Source organism: Pelobates fuscus, chromosome 2 (assembly GCF_036172605.1).
Source record: "Pelobates fuscus isolate aPelFus1 chromosome 2, aPelFus1.pri, whole genome shotgun sequence".
NCBI lineage: Eukaryota > Metazoa > Chordata > Amphibia > Anura > Pelobatidae > Pelobates > Pelobates fuscus.
The window spans coordinates 142,291,781-142,313,919 of record NC_086318.1 but is presented as its reverse complement, the minus strand read 5'-3'; the positions used below and the strand labels follow the sequence as shown (position 1 = coordinate 142,313,919).

The following is a 22,139-nucleotide window of genomic DNA, read 5'->3' as shown; positions in this document are numbered from 1 at the left end:
AAGTACCATATTAAATACAAAATATCCCTCAATTTTGTCAATTCAAAGCCGATTTAAACATTTCGTTTAAAACCTCTGAGGCATCAAACCGGACACCCAGAGAAAGAAATGATTGAACTATTTACAAAGACAGCAGATAAAGTGTTAAAATAAATAACAAAACTCAAGACTCACTTCCATCCATGCAGGAAGTGACAGGTCAATAAAATGCATAGGGATTTATAGGAGGCAATCACAATTTTATTAAAGGACACGGAGGCTCATATTATGTTTATCTCTTTCTCTATTCCTCAGCAGCAAAGAAAGGATATTAAGATATTCATAGAAAAAAACAAAACAAGTACCCTCAAGTGTTAACCATATAACATCTTAGCAAATGAGAGCAGTCCACATTCCATATACTCCGATGTGACCCTAAGCCACTCCTCTTTTTTGCTGCTGCCTCAGCTAAGTACCATCAAGTTTTTGCTCTATCAATATTGTTTTAGTGATTTGCTCTTACTGTCTAGCTACTAATGGTATCTTGTTATTTGCTTGTTATCTTCTGATGTCTTATTTCCATATGTGCATTTGGAGCAGGGTCCTCTGTTATTGGCCCCCAAGTTCATTTTTCCTTTTCCTTCACAGGGTTTCCATTTTTCGATGCTTGGCACAGGTTGACCTCAGATGTTTGGGTCCTAAACACCATTCTTGGTTATCAGATCAAGTTTGTGCTGCACCCAGTCCAAACCTTTCTGCCACACCAGATTGTTTTTTCCCCACAAGACAGGAGCCTAGTATTGGAGGAAATGCACACCCTAAAGGCAAATGGCGCGATCTACGAGGTTCCAATTTCCATTCCAGAATTTTTGAGCAACCTATTTCTGGTACCCAAGAAAGGTGGTTGTGTGAGACCGGTTATCAATCTCTCCCCCTCAATGCATTTGTCCGATATCACCATTTCACAATGTAGGAAATTCACTGCCTTCAGGATCTACTCAGGTTGGGGGATTGGATGGTCAAACTCGACCTTCAAAACACTTACCTCACGATTCCGATTGCAGAGGAATGTCAACACCTCCTATAATTCCAGTTGGACATAACTATGTGGCGATTCTGGTTCCTCCCCTTCAGTCTGTCTTTGGCTCCATGGTGCTACTGAAACCCGCAACAGAGGTGTTCATATCATAATATACCAAGATGATATGCTGATAATGGCTGGTAAACATTTGTTGGTTTGTCAACTCCTTCGGGGCATTAGGTTTGCACGACTACCTCAAACTCGATACAATTCATTATGAGATGTGAATCTGGTTCTTAACCTGTTTAAGTGTGAGTTCTGCATTCCTTGACCAAGCTTCAAACAGCTATCGGCAAAATTGGCCATGCTCCTGTGTTTGATATCATGTAAACAAGTCTCAGATGTCCGAGCGCTGGATATGACCCACGTTCCTTTACTCTGACAGGTGTTTCTTTTAATATTTCTAGACGTACAAAATCATTGATTACTTCGGTCTTCTATCCCTCATTTCCTCACAATATTAACCTCTGCCCAGTGGCCTGTCTACAGGAATATGATATACAGACTCAATCATTCAAGGACCCGATGTGTCACGAGTTGTTCTTGGTTCTTCAACTATCTCATCAACCCGTATCTACGGTGACGCTAGCCTGCTGGGTGAAATGGATAATGTCTTCAGCTAACATAGATTCGTCAGTCTATGGTGCAAATTCTACTAGAGGAGCCATGGCTTCAACAGCTTTCATCTTGGGTTGTAAACTGGAAGACCTTCTACGGCTGATTGGTCTTGTGAATCTACGGTTATTTCACAGCTTTGAACTAGAATGATATTAGCCTCTGTGTCGTTTAATAAAATTACCAGATTTTAATAATAACATGATGTAAAGTCATGATTTTATTAAGGACACAGAGGCGAATATTAGCCCGCCCGATACATGTATGTCTTTTGTTTTTTTTCCCTATGAAGGAATTCCCAAGCTCAGAGCGATATGGAGGAGAGAAGGAAAAAGACACGGATATAGTGTAGTATGTTGAGATCTTAAGTGATAGTAAATGAAGGGAAAGGAATTGCACTTACAATTTTCTGGAGCCTATACTCAGCTCTAGATATGTGCACCTGGATGGTACAATCCCCGCCTATGGATATGTATTTGGTCCTTGTGCAATCATTCCCATAAAACCAAAAATATTTTTAAGAGAACTGCAGTTTTATATCTATGGAAAAGTGGTGGTTCATTTTACACTAAAAAATATATATATTTTTGTTTTTATATAAGGCTTGCCAGGTAGCATGTACATTCTGTTTTTCAAAGCTAACCGTTCTTGCCAACTGAGAAACTAAAACTAAAAACCTCAATCAACTAAGTGGAACTGTATAGATTCTCGTTTTAAGCTGTTTGAAATTAGGACTCACACTTCTTTTGTTTCATTTAGTCTGAGTGTTTTTTTTTTATTTCCAAAGCTGTGTTGGGATCTCATTCTCTGTATTCTATCTGGTTTTATGGGGTCAAAGAATATGACTTTAAGCAAGACATTGACAGGTAGGAGAAGTATTTTGTAGAGTTCTCTGATTTTTACTAAGGTTAGAATCTGCTAGAATAGTTGGTTTAGAGAGGAAGGTGGGTAAGGATAACGTTTGGGTTGGTTGGCAAATGTGTTGGTGATAGCGTCCTGTTGAATTCAGTACACAATTTTATCACCACAAGGCACAGGAATGGAAAAGGGACTGAGAACTACTTGATCATGTTAAGCCAGTGAAACTTCATCTTGTTTTATTTCCTCTCCTTCCCTGCAAAATCACAGCAGGAATAGGACTGCTCAAGAAACAGTTACTAGCATGGGTTGCTGTTTTCATGCTCTTTATTACTCCATATCAGTTGCACCATAGCTTGTATTTGACAGTTAGAATACCAATAATGCTTATCTATGTTACATAACTTTACTAGACACTAGGTGAGGTCTGACTCACGTCCCAGTGCTATGAAAATGAAGAAAACAGAGCCTCAATGGCAAATAATATGCAAATGGAGATTTTCTTTTCCACCATACATCCCTATTTGCATATCATTTGAAGTTGTGGTATTGTTTTCTCCATTTTCATACTTTGAATGGTCTTTGGATCCTGCATCCACGCTGCACATCAGGAGTGCTGGGTCTCCAGACTTGTTTATCACAATCCAGTGAGTTATTTTTTGATGAATGAAAATGTTATTGGTCATCCAAGAGGTTACACAACAAGATGAAAACATCAATGGGGTACATTTGTCAGATAATTTCCTTAGTAGTTTACATACATTAGTCTACATATACATAATGGCTCTGCGAGTAGTACAAAATAAAACAGTGAGTTACATAGCATATCTCTGCATATTTGTAGGAGTGTGTCTGTAGAAAGTTACTAAATAGAAGTGAGGGTTTCGTTTAGGTCTCTAAACCATATCAGCTAGGATTATAAAGTAGGGATCATGGAGCACTCCCCTAGGACTATTGGATATATGTTAAGAGTATGGTTGCTCCATCATAGTGAACACATGCAATTTAAGGATTATATGACCAACCCTCATCGTAACTGTACAACTGTAATTTAGGATGGTTCCTATGAGCCATAATTATGCAAATCCAGTGGATGACATAACTAAAGTTTGGGATTATAGACATGTCAACATATCAAACTCAGAAAACTGGCCCATCAGTGCTAGTTATTTGTGTATTTAATTACTCTTTATCTGTTCTCACTTTTTTCTCTTGTGCATGTTAAAACCTGCTCACCCCAATTGCCTTGTTTACTCAGGATGACAGCTGTATGATTTAGGTAAGCACCTTCTGCTTTCAGTTTCCTCTACTTTAATTAGGGTGCTTACCTAGATGTGTGCTTTAGTATTACATGAGCAGGGTAGGGCTTGGACTTTAGGGGGGGGCTGGGTAGTGTGCGGAGATCATATTGAATACCTGGCAGTGCAGCATGCGCTTGTTTCCAGCTACACTTTCATTTCAGGATCCTAGAGAGCAGAAGCAGCACGGTGTTCATGGATAGAGGGATGTAACATAGAAAGGCAGGGATGTGTCATCACATGGTTAATGTAGGGGTTATCAAGTCTGGCTTTGGAATTCAGACCCAGATGTTTCTTAAACCTAGAAACACCCCTACCTAGTACCAGACTCCACACTGGGAGAAAATGAAGTCTCATATCCTCTCAGCGGATGCCTGTAGGAAAGCAAGTGGAGCCTCAAAGCTGTTTCTGCTACCAGAGAATGCAGGCACAGCTCACTCCCCACTAGACACCAAGGGCAGATGTGAAGATCTCCTGAAATCCTTAGCCTCTTCATTGTCAACAGCAATGAGCAGCAGGGGGGATAGAGAGGGAATAGTAGATGTGACATTGATGAAGTTTATATATGTAAAGTCAATGTGTATATAGGAATGAGAGAGGGAGTGTCTAGATGTGTGTGTTTACACATGTGTGATTGTATAGTTAGGTTTATGGTGGAAGGGAGGGTTTATAAAGAATAACAGAACAATATTTATATAAATACAATTATAAAAAAGCAGAGTGGCTAGTTTAGGACAATTGTTTTATCATTTATTGTTTTACAATGCTACCGCCCACCTCGTGTGTTGTCAATTAAGGGTTAATAAGTATATAGAGGTGTTGAAAAACACCCCTCTGTGTCTCATAAGAGATTCTTTTACCAAAAGCTGAAAGCAGCAAAGTGAATTATTAGTGTAGGACCCACCTAAGAGGTTTGCCTTGACGTGGCAGGTGAGCTTACACTTAAATGGCCATTGGAGTGATACTTAAAAATACACCAGTTATTTAAATGTGCATAGGGATGTGGGATAGTGTGCAAGTAACTATTTTCTTTGGTTTCAAGTAGTTTATATTTTTCTAGTTTTATATGTTTGGTTGTGAGGTGCTAGTTATGTATGTATGTATGTATGTATGTATGTATGTATGTATGTATAGCTAATTAGGTGTGTTAGTGGCTAGTTATGTGTGTTAGTGGCTAGTTAAATGTATTAGTGGCTAGTTACATGTGTTGGTTGGTTACAAAGCTGCTAGTTTTGTATCTGTGTTAATGTGTGGCTACCTAGTTGTAAGAGAGAAATTGGTTCATTTGGCATGTACTCGTGAGAGTGGCTAATAAGGCAAGATGAAAGGAAAATTCCAAACCCCTTGATCTCCTTGTGATAGTGCCATGCTATAAAGAAAAGAGGTTAAGACCATATAATATTATTATAAATATTATCAGCATTTAAATAGCGCCAACATAATCTGTAGCATGTTACAATATTATAAAGGGGCGGATTTAAGAGTAAATGAGACAATTACAAAATATTAAAGAAACAATAGGTTGCTCGAAAGAGCTTACAATCTAGCGGATTAAGCTCATAAATCTCATTACATAATTATTTAATTATATTATTGTTCTGTTTAATGATTAACCTTGTACATTTTCAATTATGTTTTACTAGTATCTCTTCTTATCGGGTACACAAATGCCCTCTGCTGATCCAGAAACAGAACTAACACAAGAAGGACAATCCTATTATATTCCAAGAACTATTACATAAATAGGGGAAACAATTAAACTAATTATGCTAATTAATCATAAGAACTATTGTGCTGTGAGACATGCTCCTGAGGCTGCATATTTGCTGGTGACAAATCTCTGTTCTCGCTCTCATGCTTCTCGAATGAAAAATGGAAAATAATAAGATATGCAGAATTCAGTGTATACAGGAATAGGATACTGCAAGCTGTGAAAGAATACACAGTAAGCATTCTTCCTATCCCAGACCCAGCAGGAAACCTCAGTACCATCACTGTGAGATTTTGTCAGTTACTGTACTTAATATTGGTAAAACCGCTTACTTAACTCCATTTGTGTTGCAACAAAATACAGAACTATACTGTTAGAACATCATTTATTCCTTCAGGTTAAAAAATATACAGTAAGCCTGATTCATATCTGTAAGCAGAAAAGATCATCGTACTTAATCTAACTTCCACTTTTCTTGTCTTACATAAAGTTCTAGTCTTGACTGACCTTCATTAGAGTTAGAAAGGTCTGGTGTCTGTCTTACATAAAGTTAATGATGAGAGATCCGAATCCACTGACATGTCTATTCTGCCTTATACACACATAGTTTATTTTCAATAAAATCATGCAGACATACATTTAACATAAAGGAGAAATGAGCTATAGAAAGACAATAAAAAAAAAAAAAATTGTCTGCATATACTAAAGCCATATACAGGGAACCACAAACCCTTAATTAAGTATATTATTTGCAGATATTTTCAAGATGGATATAACGTGACATAGCTTGACATAAGCCCTAGTTTGCCAGCTTCATTGTCCAAGCATACATTAGAATTGCTTCTTATCGAGGTTTGAGGCCACCAGAAGGGCCTTTTAACCTGTCATTGTAAGAACAATGTGTACATGAACGAGTTAAGCACTTCTCTAATGTCTGTCACACTGATTGCTTATGCAGGGCTAGTGCAAGGATTTTTGATATCCTAGGCAAAACTGTACTTTGTTGCCTCCTTCCACAATTAAAATGACACATTAAGCACCATCATAATAAACTTATAACATTTGCACAGGTTAGGGCGCAAGTAGGTCCCATCATGGTCTACCTAAGCTGCATAAAATCACTTTAATATTCATCTTATCTATTTCAATAGTGTCTTGCAATGAACATAAAACAAATCCTCACCTTCTTTTGGTAGCCTTTGTCAAAGGTTTCAATTTGTGCAAATTGTGTAGCTGCCAGGTTTGGCCAGAATAATTACCAAAAAAAATGAACAAAAAAAACCTTAAATGGGGGTTTTGAGTATATAAAGTAAAAGATGCTGCACTACTACAGACTACTTCGCCACATATCCTACAAACCCAGAATCTCTATGGATATGGAAAATGCAAAGCATTCAAGACACATTTTACAGGCAAAGGGATTAACATATATGCACCTGTCTTGCAAAGACATTATTATTATTATTATTATTATTATTATATAGCGTCAACAAATTCTGCAGCGCTTTACAATGAGTGGACTAACAAACATGTAATTGTAATCAGACGCACAGGAACAGAGGGGTTGAGGGCCCTGCTCAATGAGCTTACATGCTAGAGGGAGTGGGGTATAGTGACACAGACGGTAATGGAATAGATGGGTAGAATAGCATAATGTTTCCACCTCCATGTTTGACAGTGGGGATGGTGTTCTTGGGGTCATAGGCAGCATTCCTCCTTCTCCAAACATGGCAAGTTGATGCCAAAGAGCTTGATTATGGTCTCATCTGATCACAACACTTTCACCCACTTCTCCTCTGAATCATTCTGATGTTCATTGGCAAACTTCAGACGGGCCTGTACATGTGCTTTCTTGAGCAGGAGGACCCTGCGGGCACTGCAGGATTTCAGTCATTCATGGCGTAGTGTGTTACCAATTGTTTTCTTGGTGACTAGGGTCCCAGCAGCTTTGAGATCATTAACAAGATCCTCACGTGTAGTTCTGAGCTGATTCCACACCATTCTCATGATCATTGAAACTCCATAAGGTGAGATCTTGCGTGGAGCACCAGACCATGGGAGACGGACAGCTATTTTGTGTTTCTTCCATTTGCGAATAATCACACAAACTGTTGTCACCTTCTCACCAAGCTGCTTGGCAATGGTCTTGTAGCCCATTCCAGCCTTGAGTAGGTCTACAATCTTGTCCCTGACATCCTTGGAAAGTTTTTTTTAGTCTTGGCCATGGTGGAGAGTTATGAATCTGATTGATTGCTTCTGTGGACAGGTGTCTTTTATACAGGTAACAAGCTGAGATTAGGAGCACTCCCTTTAAGAGAGTGCTTCTAATCTCAGCTCCTTACCTGTATAAAAGACACCTGGGAGCCAGAAATCTTGCTGATTGATAGGGGATCAAATACTTATTTCACTCATTGACATGCAAATCAATGTATAACTTTTTTGACATGCGTTTTGCTGGATTTCTTTTTTTTATTCTGTCTGTCTCTGTTAAAATGCACCTACCATTAAAATTATAGACCGGGGCAAATATATAGGTCACCTGAATAAACCTTGGCGGCCATATTTTTGTTTTTCACGTTTAGGTCCCAATATTAAGGGATTCCCCTGTTGTGTTGGTTGATATTCCCTCTGGGGATGAGCCTGTGGGAGTTGAATGTTGGCCCAGAAATAGAGATTTGATTCCTAATGTTTGGGCTGAGATACGTCATAACGTGTCGCCTAACATGATCCCGGCGGCCATCTTTTTGGTTCAGGCTGGAAGCCTAACATAGGCAACACCTGTTTGCCCTAGAGGGGCAAAGGTTTAAAAATAATATCAGGAAGTATTACTTTACTGAGAGGGTAGTGGATGCATGGAATATCCTTCCAGCTGAAGTGGTAGAGGTTAACACCGTAAAGGAATTTAAGCATGCGTGGGATAACCATAGGGCTATCCTAACTATAAGATAAGGCCAGGAACTAATGAAAGTATTTAGAATAATGGGCATACTAGATGGGCCAAATGGTTCTTATCACAGTTTATGTTTCTATGTGTTAACCATATGGAGAGACTCATTAGCTCTGATTGGTGAGCTTTAGAAAGCAGAATTTTCAACACTGGATACAAGCTCCACCTTGAAGAGATTCAGATGCGGCACAAGTGGGTGGACTGAGGACTAAATCTATTGCCGGAATATACTTGTGTTCTATATATTGCCAGTCTTTTAGACCTTTCTACATGCCCTTCTGACTGTACTGCTCTGACATTTGTGAATGCAATATTTTATCTTAATTGTATTGTTATTGATGGTCTTACACTATGTTGCATTTTTTATGTCTTTCATACAGTTTTAAGTGACTAAAGATTGAGAAGAATTTAACCTTCATATTTGTAATGTTCATGTGGATCCAGAGACACCACATTAGGAAAAATGTCAAAGTATATTTTATCACACTCACACTTCCACTGATTTGTATTTAAAGTTACACCAGTTTTTGCCTTTGTATTTTTGTGTATAGATCAGAGTTTGCCAAGATATTTCAGGGTGAGCACTGATGCTGTATATTTGGTTGTCTAAATTTCTTCAAAGTTTATGTGTGCACCTTGTTTGTTTGGTTAATTAATTTAAAAAAATCATCCATATTGATCAATTCACTGCCAATGTAACCTGTAAATTGGCACATTCAATGTATGATGCATGTTCACATTTAATAGAACACTCCAAGCACTGTATTCACAGTAGGTTATTGTAGTGATTATAGTGCATGAAGACACCCTTCAGTCACTTCCACATTATTTATGCAAAATGTTTATACAATATGAAAGTAAAAACAAGGGTAGTTGTGCCTAAAATAGATAAAATGCAAACTCTTAAACTTAAAAACAAATTGTAAACAGTAAAAAGACCAAATGTATGAATATTAAAATAAAAAGAGTAGAAAGCTAACTGTAAGGTGCAGCAAATGCAATAGTCCAGTCCCTATTTTTATGGTTTTCACTTGGCGTCAGGAGATTACAGCTTTTTCAGTTCGAACCAACCATAAAATAGAAAAAGAAGCTAATATGGTGTAGTATGTCACATAAATTAATGAGTATATCCTAGGACTAGCTCTTGAATATGTAAGTAGGATCACTACGTATTGCATATACCTATTAATATCTGTGGCATACTACACTATATTAGCTTCTATTTCTATATTATGGGTGGTTCGAACCGAAGAAGCTGTAATCTCCTGATGCCAAGAGAAAAACATACAAATAAGGACTAGACTATTACATGTGCTGCACCTCACAGTTTTTTACTCTTTTTATATTTTAATATTCATACATTTGGAGTGTTTACTGTTTTTATTTTTTTTAGTTTAATAGTTGGTATTTTGTCTATTTTTAGGCACAACTTACTCTTGTTTTTAATTCATTGTGTATCCTCTCTCTTTGGGGCCGGTGAGGGAACCCCATAATCTAACTTTTCTGCCTTAAAGGGAAACTCCAGGCACCCAGACCACTTCTGCCCATTGGAGTGGTCTGGGTGCCAACTCCCACTACCCTTAACCCTGCAAGTGTAATTATTGCAGTTTTCATAAACTGCAATATTAACCTTGCAGGGTTAAGTCCTCCTCTAGTGGCTGTCTATCAGACACTAGAGGGACTAGAGGGACTAGAGGGACTAGAGGGACTTCCGTGTTTTCAGAACACGAAAAGTGTGTTATAAGACGCTGGACGTCCTCACGCTATGTGAGGAACTCCAGCGTCACTGAAATAGGAAAGCAATGAATAATGCTTTCCTATGGGGAGGTCTAATGCGCGTGCACGGCCATTGCCGCGCATGCGCATTAAGTCTCCCCCACCGGCTGACGGCGGGGAGGAGAGTAGGCGGAGCCTGACCAGCACCATGGGACATCAGCGCTGGACTCCGGTAAGTCACTGAAGGGGTTTTAACCCCTTCAGCAACTTGGGATGGGGGGCATGGGAGGGAGATGGGCATAACCGGGTCCTGCAGTGCCATGAAAAAGAATATGTTTTCCTGGCACTGGAGAATCCCTTTAATTATACTACGTTCTGTTTGGCCATTTAGCGCTGAACCACCTGTTTGTCTATTTAAACAATATGAGTATGCATTGCATGTTCACACAGCATATAGGAAGGCAGGGAGGCTGGGGTATCGCTAACCCTTTCAGTGCAGCCAAATGAGACAAACAGATTGTATTAATCCAGTCATGCTGAGAGAGTTAATGAAGGTTTGCCTAGACATATCCCCCAATATGCCAGTATTGAACACCTCTTATTAGACAATATGAGTATTACAGACTTGGAAGAAACTTAATCAATATCCTTATAACCTCATAACTATGATAATTCGCTATAGTATATATGGTGTTTAAAGTGCCCTATTAAATATTAACATAACAGAAACTAAAACACACTTACTTTCTAGACATCGGATCCACTGTTGCACAGTGAAAATGTTTCCAATTTGATAACAGAATGTATATTTAAGAAATTGCATAAAATGTTCAACTAAGTTTAACAGCAATCACTAATGTAATTAAAAATTCTAGTTATTTTGTTCTCTGTCCACTAGATGGTGATATGTGCATGTTTAATGTTTGCTGAGAAAATAAACCATTATCTGGTTGTTCACAGATATTTTCATTGAAGCAACAGCAACAAAAAAACTCACTGTATTTTCTTTGTACTGCCATAAAATGACTCACATTACAGTTACCACTGCTTTCCTTTGATGCTTTACTATAAATCATCATTCTGCATGTGTTGATTAAGAATAAGTTATTAACATTATAATGGTGTTGTTTATTCACATAAAAATCTGCTGTAGTATGTTGACCGTAGATTTGTAAAGTTTCTCATTGTCTTCATCATCAACTTTTTTTTTTAAGTAAATTGAATTACTGAGACTGTTCACCCATCAACGTCTGTTAAACACTCAGATTTGTGCAATGTACAGTCTAAGGCAGGCTTCCCCAAACTCCGGCCCTACAGATGTTGCTGAACTACAACTCCCATGGTTCTATGAATGAAATAGATAGGCTAAGAATCATGGGAGTTGTAGTTCAGTAATATCTGGAGGGCCGGAGTTTGGGGAAGCCTGGGACTCTAAGGGATGTTGTTATAAATAATATTACTCTCACTGTAATAATCAATCATAACATATAACACATTTCACATTATTATTATTAACACATATGAGAGAAGCATTGCACAGGGGTGAAGTAAGGGGTTGTTTTTCAATAATGTATTAATTTTTTATTTGATAGATTATAACCATTTATAATAATAATAATTTATGTAAAGTGTTATATATATATATATCCTATACATCAAAGTAATTTTTTTTTCCTGTAAGATTTTTTTTATTTACTGTGTGAATTGCCTTAAAATATATGTCATTGTGTCTGCTGCATACTTAAACGGTAACAGCCACTTCTCTGGAAAGTACTCTATTGAATAAAACATTAAAAATCACCTATAACTTGGTGTTAATGTTTTTTTTCATGAGATTTAGCAAAATACATCATGATTCAGCTCAAACAATGCAAAGCCAGAGAAAACATGAGGTGGAGGAATAGAAACATTGTTTTCAGCTTTCCCTTTTTTCTGTAGGTTTTCTCCATGGTGATTGATAGGAGCAAAGGATGGAGATTAGAACAATGATTGACAGGGAGCTAAGATGGAGGTGCCCACCTACAGGATACCTACATGATACCTACATCCCTATGGGATGTAACAGTATCCACTTAATTATTTTGGTGTTGTGGCATGGTATTCCTAGGATCCACACCTAGAGCTTGAACCCCAAACAAAATGTGATGACCCTACGCTAACAGAAAGGTGTGGGTACACCATGACATTTCTTTGACACTCCATATTATGTATTCTCCTCTCTACCCATGAACAACATGTGGTTTTTGTACTCCAGGATCTCAATGAAAGCATAGCTGGAAACAAGCACATGATGAACATCTAGGTATTCAATCCAATCCCACAATACTACCTAACTAGCAGAGGGGTGTACAGCAAAGTTATTTTCCCCACAATCCTCTCCCAACTGTGACTTGATGGGCCTGCAAACTCCTCTTAGTAGCCTTGTGGAGCACTACACTGGTGATCTTTTGTTTTGTATCAGGAGACTGTTTTGAGATAAACAATTACAAATGATAAAACTAAAAATATGAAATACTAATATCTTCCACTCCTTCACTGTCTGCAGAGATCTATGGCTAAAGAGTCCAACATCTGGGGCTTCAGCCCCCTTAGCAACACATGGCATCATGTAAGCACACATTTGTCATGGGGTTAATGACAAATAAGTTCACATTGTATGGGGCACCCCATATGTGCGTGGCTACATGTGTCTTCCCCTTCCACATCTTTTTCTTGCACCCAGCTATTCCTTTCCATTTCTATCATGGGAAATGTAGTTCACAAACATCTAATTAAATACTATGACAAAGAGCTAACAAAGAACTGCAGATGCCCCGTGGACTACATTTAGCCATGATGCTCAGGCACCCAAAAGCCTTGCTCCTGCAGACAGATGCTGTGGATTGTAATTTCCATGATTCTATCACTGTGTTTTTTGGTAATGTATATTTTTTCCTACAGTGAGGGAAAAAAGTATTTGATCCCCTGCTGATTTTGAGCATGTGTCCACTGACAAAGAAATTATCAGGCTATAATTTTAATGGTAGGTGTATTTTAACAGTGAGAGACAGAATAACAAAAGAAAATCCAGGAAAACTCATGTCAAAAAATGTATAAATTGATTTGCATGTCAATGGGTAAAATAAGTATTTGACCCCTTCGACTTAGTACTTGGTGGCAAAACCCTTGTTGGAAATCACAGAGGTCAGATGTTTCTTGTAGTTGGCCACCAAGTCTACACACATCTCAGGAGGGATTTTGTCCCACTCCTCTTTGCAGATCCTCGCCAAGTCATTAAGGTTTTGAGGCTGACGTTTGGCAACTCGAACCTTCAGCTCCTTCCACAGATTTATTTTATGGGATTATGGTCTGGAGATTGGCTAGGCCACTCCAGGACCTTAATGTGCTTCTTCTTGAGCCACTCCTTTGTTGCCTTGGCTGTGTGTTATGGGTCATTGTCATGCTGGAATACCCATCCACAACCCATTTTCAATGCCCTGGCTGAGGGAAGGAGGTTCTCACCCAAGATTTGACAGTACATGGCCCTGTCCATCGTCCCTTTGATGCAGTGTAGTTATCCTGTCCTCTTAGCAGAAAAACACCCCCAAAGCATAATGTTTCCACCACGTTTGACGGTTGGGATGGTGTTCTTGGGGTCATAGGCAGCATTCCTCCTCCTCCGAACACGGCGAGTTGAGTTGATGCAAAAGAGCTAAATTTTGGTCTCATCTGACCACAACACTTTAACACAGTTCTCCGCTGAATCATTCAGATTTTCATGGACAAACTTCAGATGGGCCTGTACATGTGCTTTCATGAGCAGGGGGACCTTGTGGGCACTTCAGGATTTCAGTCCTTCACGGCGTAGTGTGTTACCAATTGTTTTCTTGGTGACTAGGGTCCCAGCTGCCTTGAGATCATTAACAAGATCCACCTGTGTAGTTCTGGGCTGATTCCACACTATTCTCATGATCATTGAAACTCCACAAGGAGAGACCTTGCATGGAGCACCAGACCGAGGGAGACTGACAGTTATTTTTTGTTTCTTCCATTTGTGAATAATCACCTTCTTACCAAGCTGCTAAGCGATGGTCTTGTAGCCCATTCCAGCCTTGTATAGGTCTACAATCTTGTCCCTGACATCCTTGGAAAGCTCTTTGGTCTTGGCCATAGTGGAGAGTTTGGAATCTGATTGAATGATTGCTTCTATTTTATACAAGTAACACGCTGCAATTAAGAGCACTCCATTTAAGAGTGTTCTCTTAATCATAGCGTGTTACCTGTATAAAAGACAACTGGGAGCCAGAAATCTTACTGATTGATAAGGGATCAAATACTTATTTCACTCATTGACATGCCAATCAATGTATAACTTTTTTGACATGCATTTTTCTGGTTTTTTTTTTTGTTGTTTTTCTCTCTCTCACTGTTAAAATACACCTACCATTAAAATTATAGACTGATCATTTCTTTGTCAGTGGACAAACGTTCAAAATCAGCAGGGGATCAAATACTTTTTCCCCTCACTGTATCTTCTCAATTATAGAACAAATAAGACAAGTTATATAACAATATATACAATTTAAATGCAAAATATAACAACGTATGCACCTTTAGTGTTCACCAACACAAATTCTTCTTCTACTCCAAAATTTCATTTAATGATTACAGGATTAATATTGTTACTATGCCTGTGATTCAGTCATCATTTATGATATACTGCACTATAGCTTTAACTCTGGTTTAGTCATAACCCACTTATTAAACCCATTTAAGAGCCTTTACATTATGCACAGTACTGTTGAATATTGCTGTTGCTTTATAAATAATAAAAATATAATTAATATATTTCTATGCAATATTTTAATTGCCAAGGTATATAGATAAAAAAATGAAAAAGATTTTGTATTTACCTTCCGCCCCTTTTGATCCCAACACTGTTTAAAAAAACAAAAAGAAAACAATTAGTGAGACACTGCCGTAAGACAGAAGGGAAAGCTGCAGAGTAAAACTCACTACTTCTACACACATGCATATACTCACATAGTGTATATGTAATCGATTTAAAATGTATATTTCACTATTGTCCACTAATTCACATCGTAATTCCCTTTCGGTCACTGAAATCCACAATGACTATCAATTGGTTATATAGCTATGTCTACAGTGTTTAATGCACTTCAGAAAACAGGCACACGAGAAATGAAATCGGATTCATTAAAATAATCTGGCTGCAGATTGCCGCTGATTAATTAGAGATAAATCTGTGAATTGCTGCTGATTTCACCATATTACATTACCATAATAAAACACTAATTATCCTTTACTGGCTGCTCTTTAATTGATCTATTTGGACTGTGAATGAAGAATATCTAACAGCAGTGACCCTTCCTGATATCGAGCAGATTGGATTTATAGCCATTAAACTCAAATTGAAAGGGATGCCTTGGGATTTCTTGGAAGCCACTGTTCTACTGGTCCAATGCAACAAGCAAGCTTCAATCAAAACTCAATTAGCTGATGGGAAAACATTACGAGTTGTTATTAGCATTGAGAAAATAAAAGGAGAGTTGCTGAACATAAAATGTGTGATGTCCTACATTGTATTGCTTATTGGGACATTTTCAAATACAGTAAGGAGATCTCATAGGTTAAATCAGTGACAAAGGTTTTAATTCTGTACAGTGGAGAGCGAATATAGGTAGATGATACATAGATAGATAGATAGATAGATACATAGATACATAGATAGTCTATAACACAATTTACAACTTATCAAATGCATGAAGAAATCTATCTTACAGTTCCAAGAAGATGTATGCCATATGGAGTGCAGAATTGGATCCAGAGTCCATATGGAAGAGGCACTGGAAGACTATCTCATTGCAAAGCAGCAGATAATAATAATAATAATAAATCATTGCACATGTCGTGGAGCATTGTAATTCTTTGCATATGAGTGCATAAGAACAGAATTTCACAGCAACAAAACTAGCATCACATCTTGAATGCAGTGGTGTATTTGTGTCAATGAATTTAGGGCTATTTGTGTGTGGAATATTACAATAAACTCTGAATTGTAGCAAAATGAAATCCAAAAGGCAAAATTAAGGGGATAATAAAGGCATCAAAATAACTTCAGCTTAAAGGACCACTATAGTGGCAGGTAAACATACTCGTTTTCCTGGCACTATAGTGCCCTGAGGGTGCCCCCACCCTCAAGGTCCCACTCCTGTAGCACTGAGGGGGAAGGAAGGGGTTAATCCCTTACTTTTTTCCAGCGCCGGGCTCCCTCAGCGCTGGGACTCTCCTCCCTCTTCTAACGTCCCTGGCTGAATGCGCATGCGCGGCAAGAGCCGCGCGCGCATTCAGCCAGTCTCATAGGAAAGCATTCTCAATACTTTCCTATGGACGCTGGCGTCTTCTCACTGTGAAAATCACAGTGAGAAGCGCGGAAGCGCCTCAAGCGGCTGTCAATGAGACAGCCACTAGAGGCTGGATTAACCCTAAAGTAAACATAGCAGTTTCTCTGAAACTGCTATGTTTACAGCAAAAAGGGTTAAACCTAGATGGACCTGGCACCCACACTACTTCATTAAGCTGAAGTGGTCTGGGTGCCTATAGTGGTCCTTTAATAAAGCAGTTTTGATGTATAGATTATTACACATTCTCTCTGCTTAATTATTTGCCATTTAGGAGTTAAATCACTTTTTTTTTTTTTTTTTATGCTACAGGGGTCAAGTCCTAGGGGAAAAAAGTGTGGGAACTCACTCAAGATCCACCCCACCCAAAAAAAAAAAAAAATGATACGCTTGTATGCATATTTATTTCTCAGAAAATACAGGTCAACATTTATTGCCTTCCCTTCTACAAGATCTTCTGCCCCATTCTACAAGATTTCCTGCCCCCTTCTACAAGATCCCCTCTCCTCTTCCCCTCCTTCTACAAGAGCCCCTGACCCCTCTTCTACAAGATCCACTGCCCTCCCTTCTACAAGATCCCATGTCCCCTTCTACAAGGTGCCCTCACAATGTATGTCCTGCTATATTCATCAGCAGAAGCATCATGGGAAACTGCAGTCCCCAACTCATTTATGATAGTGGCAAGGGAAGCAATGGCCCCCCTAACTCCCTGGCAGCCCTTCCATTAGGGCACACATTGTGCAATGTTGTACAAAAACAAATAAAGCATACAAATCATTTAAAATTATGTTTATTTACTTTGCGTGCAATTTTCTTATAAAACAATTAAAGAAACAATACAAAATGATGTCATGTTTAGGCATATGATAAGCTGCACTGAAGTATGTGATAATTTTATTGTTAAATGTAATTAAATTATTGGATTAACTAAAGTAGCACTAGAGAATTAGGAATGCAAACCTGTATTCCTATCACTATAGCGTTCCTTTTCTAATAATTCACCCCTATTGACATCTATCCTCCTTTCACATGGAGGAGATATGGCTTCCTGTGCTGATGGCCAATCCAATGCCCCCCACATCAAGTGCTGTGTGCATTCAAGGCTTTTAATAGGAAAGGATGTATTCCAGTGTTTTACTGGCCAAAGGATGTGTTTAACGCTTCAAAGTAAACATTGCTCTTTTTGCAGAACGGTTAAACATACAGGACCACTTCACTGAGCTGGGTAACCTGAGTACGCCTTTTACATAAGACATTTGTATAGATTATGATCACATTTAATGTATATATTTGTTGATTTGTGCTAAAATCTCAGCTAAGATCAAGTGACCAAGTCATTAAAGAGATGTATTTTGACCTCCATTTGGTAATGCAGAAAAGAGAGGTGTCATGGATTACAGCAAGTTTGTCTTACACCAATCCTATTCGGGTTATTTTTAACATGACTTTCACTTAATGATTTACTTTTTATTGCAATACAGGCTTTTTTTTTTTTATTACAACAGAGTTTTCAAAACTTTCTCTTTGCTGAAAATCTTTCTATTCATGAAAAATAAAACCTGATTGTCTTTGTAACACCTAAAATTTGTAGAATGAACAATTTACAAATAATACTTCCTAAATAATATTACTACCTGCTCGGAACATTTGGTAAACTTTACAATTTTTTTAATTTTACATACATATTGAATTTTGCAAAACAAAAAGCTTGCAAGGTTTGGTGTTATAAGGTAATTTTACACTTTCACTAGTTTGTTTACAGGAATTAACCATTACAAAAACATATGAGGAATGTCATAAATATGCAAAAATAATACTAGTTTGCAGACCTGAACTCCGTTAGTGGCATCATGCCCATTCTCTGTATCTATTTCTAGATTATTAAACGTTGTCATCACAGAACAACAGAACAATTTGTGACATAATTCTCAGCACATGCAGTTCAGGCTGCTTTGACATAGGAAACATTTTCCTTATTGCTTATGTTACTGGCACTCGCTATAACAGATGAATCTCTGTAAAAAATAGTACAATATAAGATCTATTTTTGGTCGATCCAGACCAGAATTAGCCTACACCGATGTATGTCTAAATATGTATTTTACTAGCACAGGTTATAAAAAGTAGTAAAATCTGCAGAATCAGAAGTTCTCTCAGTACACTGACCTTGCTCCTCTTCACACTCTGCCATGTTTCCCAGTGACGTAGAGGGGTTATTGTGTGTTTGACTTATTCCTTCTGGTCTGGTGTATGCCATGAATGTATACCATGCATAACACAAAGATCAACTTACTACGAATACATAAACCTCGTGTACTAATACATACCCCCCAGAATAATACAAATGTCTCTGTCTGTCTGTATCTATGGAGCTTGTTTCTATTTATCCAAACTTTCAATACAACATAATCTACCCCTCTCTCTCTCTCTCTCTCTCTCTCTCTCTCTCTCTCTCTCTCTCTCTCTCTCAATTTACCCTAATTTTATTAGATTTATCGTATACCGGATGATGGCCTCGATTTAACATTTTTGGCTAAGCTTTAGAAATGGTTTAGTAGTTTGAAAATATATATTTTAATGATACAATAATATATATTTTTTTTAATGTGTGTTTTGATATTTTTATATTCTGGGGAAAAAAAACATTATAAAAGTTAATCCGAAAATATTAAATCTAAGTCTATATTGCAAGAAATAAATGCATATTTTTTAAGAGGAACATTCATTTCCTAGGATTTTTAATAATACATTTAAAATTAAATGTAAAAATCCACACCTCCTTAGCTCCCTGCCAATCATTATTATAAGCTGTGTCCTTTGCACCTGGGAATAAACATAGAGAAAGCATACAGAGAAGAGGAGAGATGAAACAATGTTTCGGCAATGCTTGCCCTTTATTTCCCTTGTCTGAAATGGCGTATCATGTAATTTGCTAACCCTTTCATATACATTTACAGGAAAAAAGGATCATCTCATGAAAGACAAGTTAACACATTGTGTTGGTGATATTTAAGATTTTTAATCAATATATATGTATAAATTCCAGATACGTGACAGTTCCCCTTTAATTTGCTTAACAGTAGTAAGTAGAAACAACACATTAAGGTATATGTTACTATGTGATGTACTTTTCAGCATGTAATAACCTTTAAAGGGACACTATAGTCACCTGAACAACTTTAGCTTAATGAAGCGGTTTTGGTGTATAGAACATGCCCCTGCAGCCTCACTGCTCAATCCTCTGCCATTTAGGAGTTAAATCCCTTTGTTTATGAACCCTAGTCACACCTCCCTGCATGTGACTTGCACAGCCTTCCATAAACACTTCCTGTAAAGAGAGCCCTATTTAGGCTTTCTTTATTGCAAGTTCTGTTTAATTAAGATTTTCTTATCCCCTGCTATGTTAATAGCTTGCTAGACCCTGCAAGAGCCTCCTGTATGTGATTAAAGTTCAATTTAGAGATTGAGATACAATTATTTAAGGTAAATTACATCTGTTTGAAAGTGAAACCCGTTTTTTTTTTTTTTCATGCAGGCTCTGTCAATCATAGCCAGGGGAGGTGTGGCTAGGGCTGCATAAACAGAAAAAGTGATTTAACTCCTAAATGACAGTGAATTGAGCAGTGAAATTGCAGGGGAATGATCTATACACTAAAACTGCTTTATTTAGCTAAAGTAATTTAGGTGACTATAGTGTTCCTTTAAGGTCCAGCATGGTTACACTGTGTAGTTTTGTCACATTTGCCAAGGTTACATTTTAACCTTTAGTTCAAGGAAAAGAATGCTGAGACTTCAGACAGGCTTCTAAACATCCCCTGAACAAATAGAGGTTTGTACCTCTAGGACATATTGACATTATTGCACAAGCTATCCATAGCAGTGTACTTGGCTAGGATAAATAATGGATTTGTAATTTGTTTTGTGACATTACAGCCAATCAGATTACTCAGAAAGATTTCATTGTTTGCAATCGTGAGCCAATCTTGTTTTGTGGAAGGACAAGTCATTTCATTTCTCAAGTTCTTATTTACTTTTTGTATTACTATTGATATGATGACTTATTATTATTATTGCCATTTCTATAGCGCCAACAGATTCTGTAGCGCTTTACACTATTATAAGAGGTGGTATTTAGCTATAAATAGGACAATAACAAGAAAACAGGAACAATAGGTTGAAGAGGACACTGCTCAAACGAGCTTACAGTTTATAGCAGGTGAGGTATAAAACACATCAGGACAGGACATTATGAACTTGCATGGTAAAAAAATGATTTATTACTTTCTTGTCTAACATACAAATTCTACAGCATTGTTTAGTTATGTGATTTATTATAAGGAAAATTACATTTTACTCTGAGCTCTATTTAGTTTGTTTGAACTTGCCTTTAAAACTTAAAAAGGAAAAAATAACATTCATATTTAAAAAACATCTACCGTATATACTCGAGTATAACTCTGCCGTATACCGTGTATACTCGAGTATAACTCTGTATACCGTATACCGTGTATACTCGAGTATAACTCTGCCGTCTACCGTATATACTCGAGGAACTCTGAAAAAGGAAAAAATAACATTCATATTGAAAAAACATCTACCGTATATACTCGAGTATAAGCCGAGTTTTTCAGCACATTTTTTTGTGCTGAAAAACCCCAACTCGGCTTATACTCGAGTCAATAGTCTGTATTATGGCAATTTGCATTGCCATAATACAGACAGGGGCTGTGGGGGCTGTCAGAGCTGTAACTTACCTCTCCTGCAGCTCATGTCAGCTCCCTCCTCCTCCGCGCCGTCCGTTCAGCACCTCGGTCAGCTCCCACTGTAAGTCTCGCGAGAACCGCGGCTCTCGCGAGACTTACAGTGGGAGCTGACAGAAGAGCTGACCGGACGGCGCGGAGGAGGAGGGAGCCGACAGGAGCTGCAGGACAGGTAAGTTACAGCTCTGACAGCCCCCCTCTCTCCCCCACTGAACTGCCAATGCCACTGGACCACCAGGGAGTAAGAGCCCCCCTCCCTGGCCAGCTAGCAAGCAGGGAGAGGGGAAGAAAAAAAAAATAATAATAATAATAATAATACAAAAAAAAATAATATTAAAAAATAAAATAATTAATAAAATAATTAATAATATAAATCAAAATGCCCACCCCCACCAACACATACACAAACACACACTGCATCACACACACGCACACACTGCACGCGCGCACTCACACACTGCACGCGCGCACTGCACTCACACACTGCACTCACACACTGCACTCACACACTGCACTCACACACTGCACTCACACACTGCACTCACGCGCACACACTGCACTCACGCGCACACACTGCACTCACGCGCACACACTGCACTCACGCGCACACACACTGCACTCACGCGCACACACTGCACTCACGCGCACACACTGCACTCACGCGCACACACTGCACTCACGCGCACACACTGCACTCACGCGCACACACTGCACTCACAGTAAATAAATATTCAATTAATATACACACACACAATGCACTCATACGCACACAC

At 38.2% G+C, this 22,139-nt stretch overlaps 1 protein-coding gene across 3 annotated transcripts in view; it reads right to left on the bottom strand.

Moving 5' to 3' along the window:
- Positions 1 to 22,139, bottom strand: part of FGF12 (fibroblast growth factor 12) — a 527,041-nt gene that overhangs the window by 403,833 nt on the left and 101,069 nt on the right. For 2 of the 3 annotated variants that reach the window (XM_063442786.1, XM_063442787.1), the window contains one exon: positions 15,098 to 15,121. In XM_063442786.1, the coding sequence (XP_063298856.1) occupies positions 15,098 to 15,121 (24 nt within the window). Of the gene's footprint in view, positions 1 to 15,097; positions 15,122 to 18,772; positions 18,841 to 22,139 lie in introns of those variants that run through there. The other variant, XM_063442785.1, reaches the window with a different exon arrangement.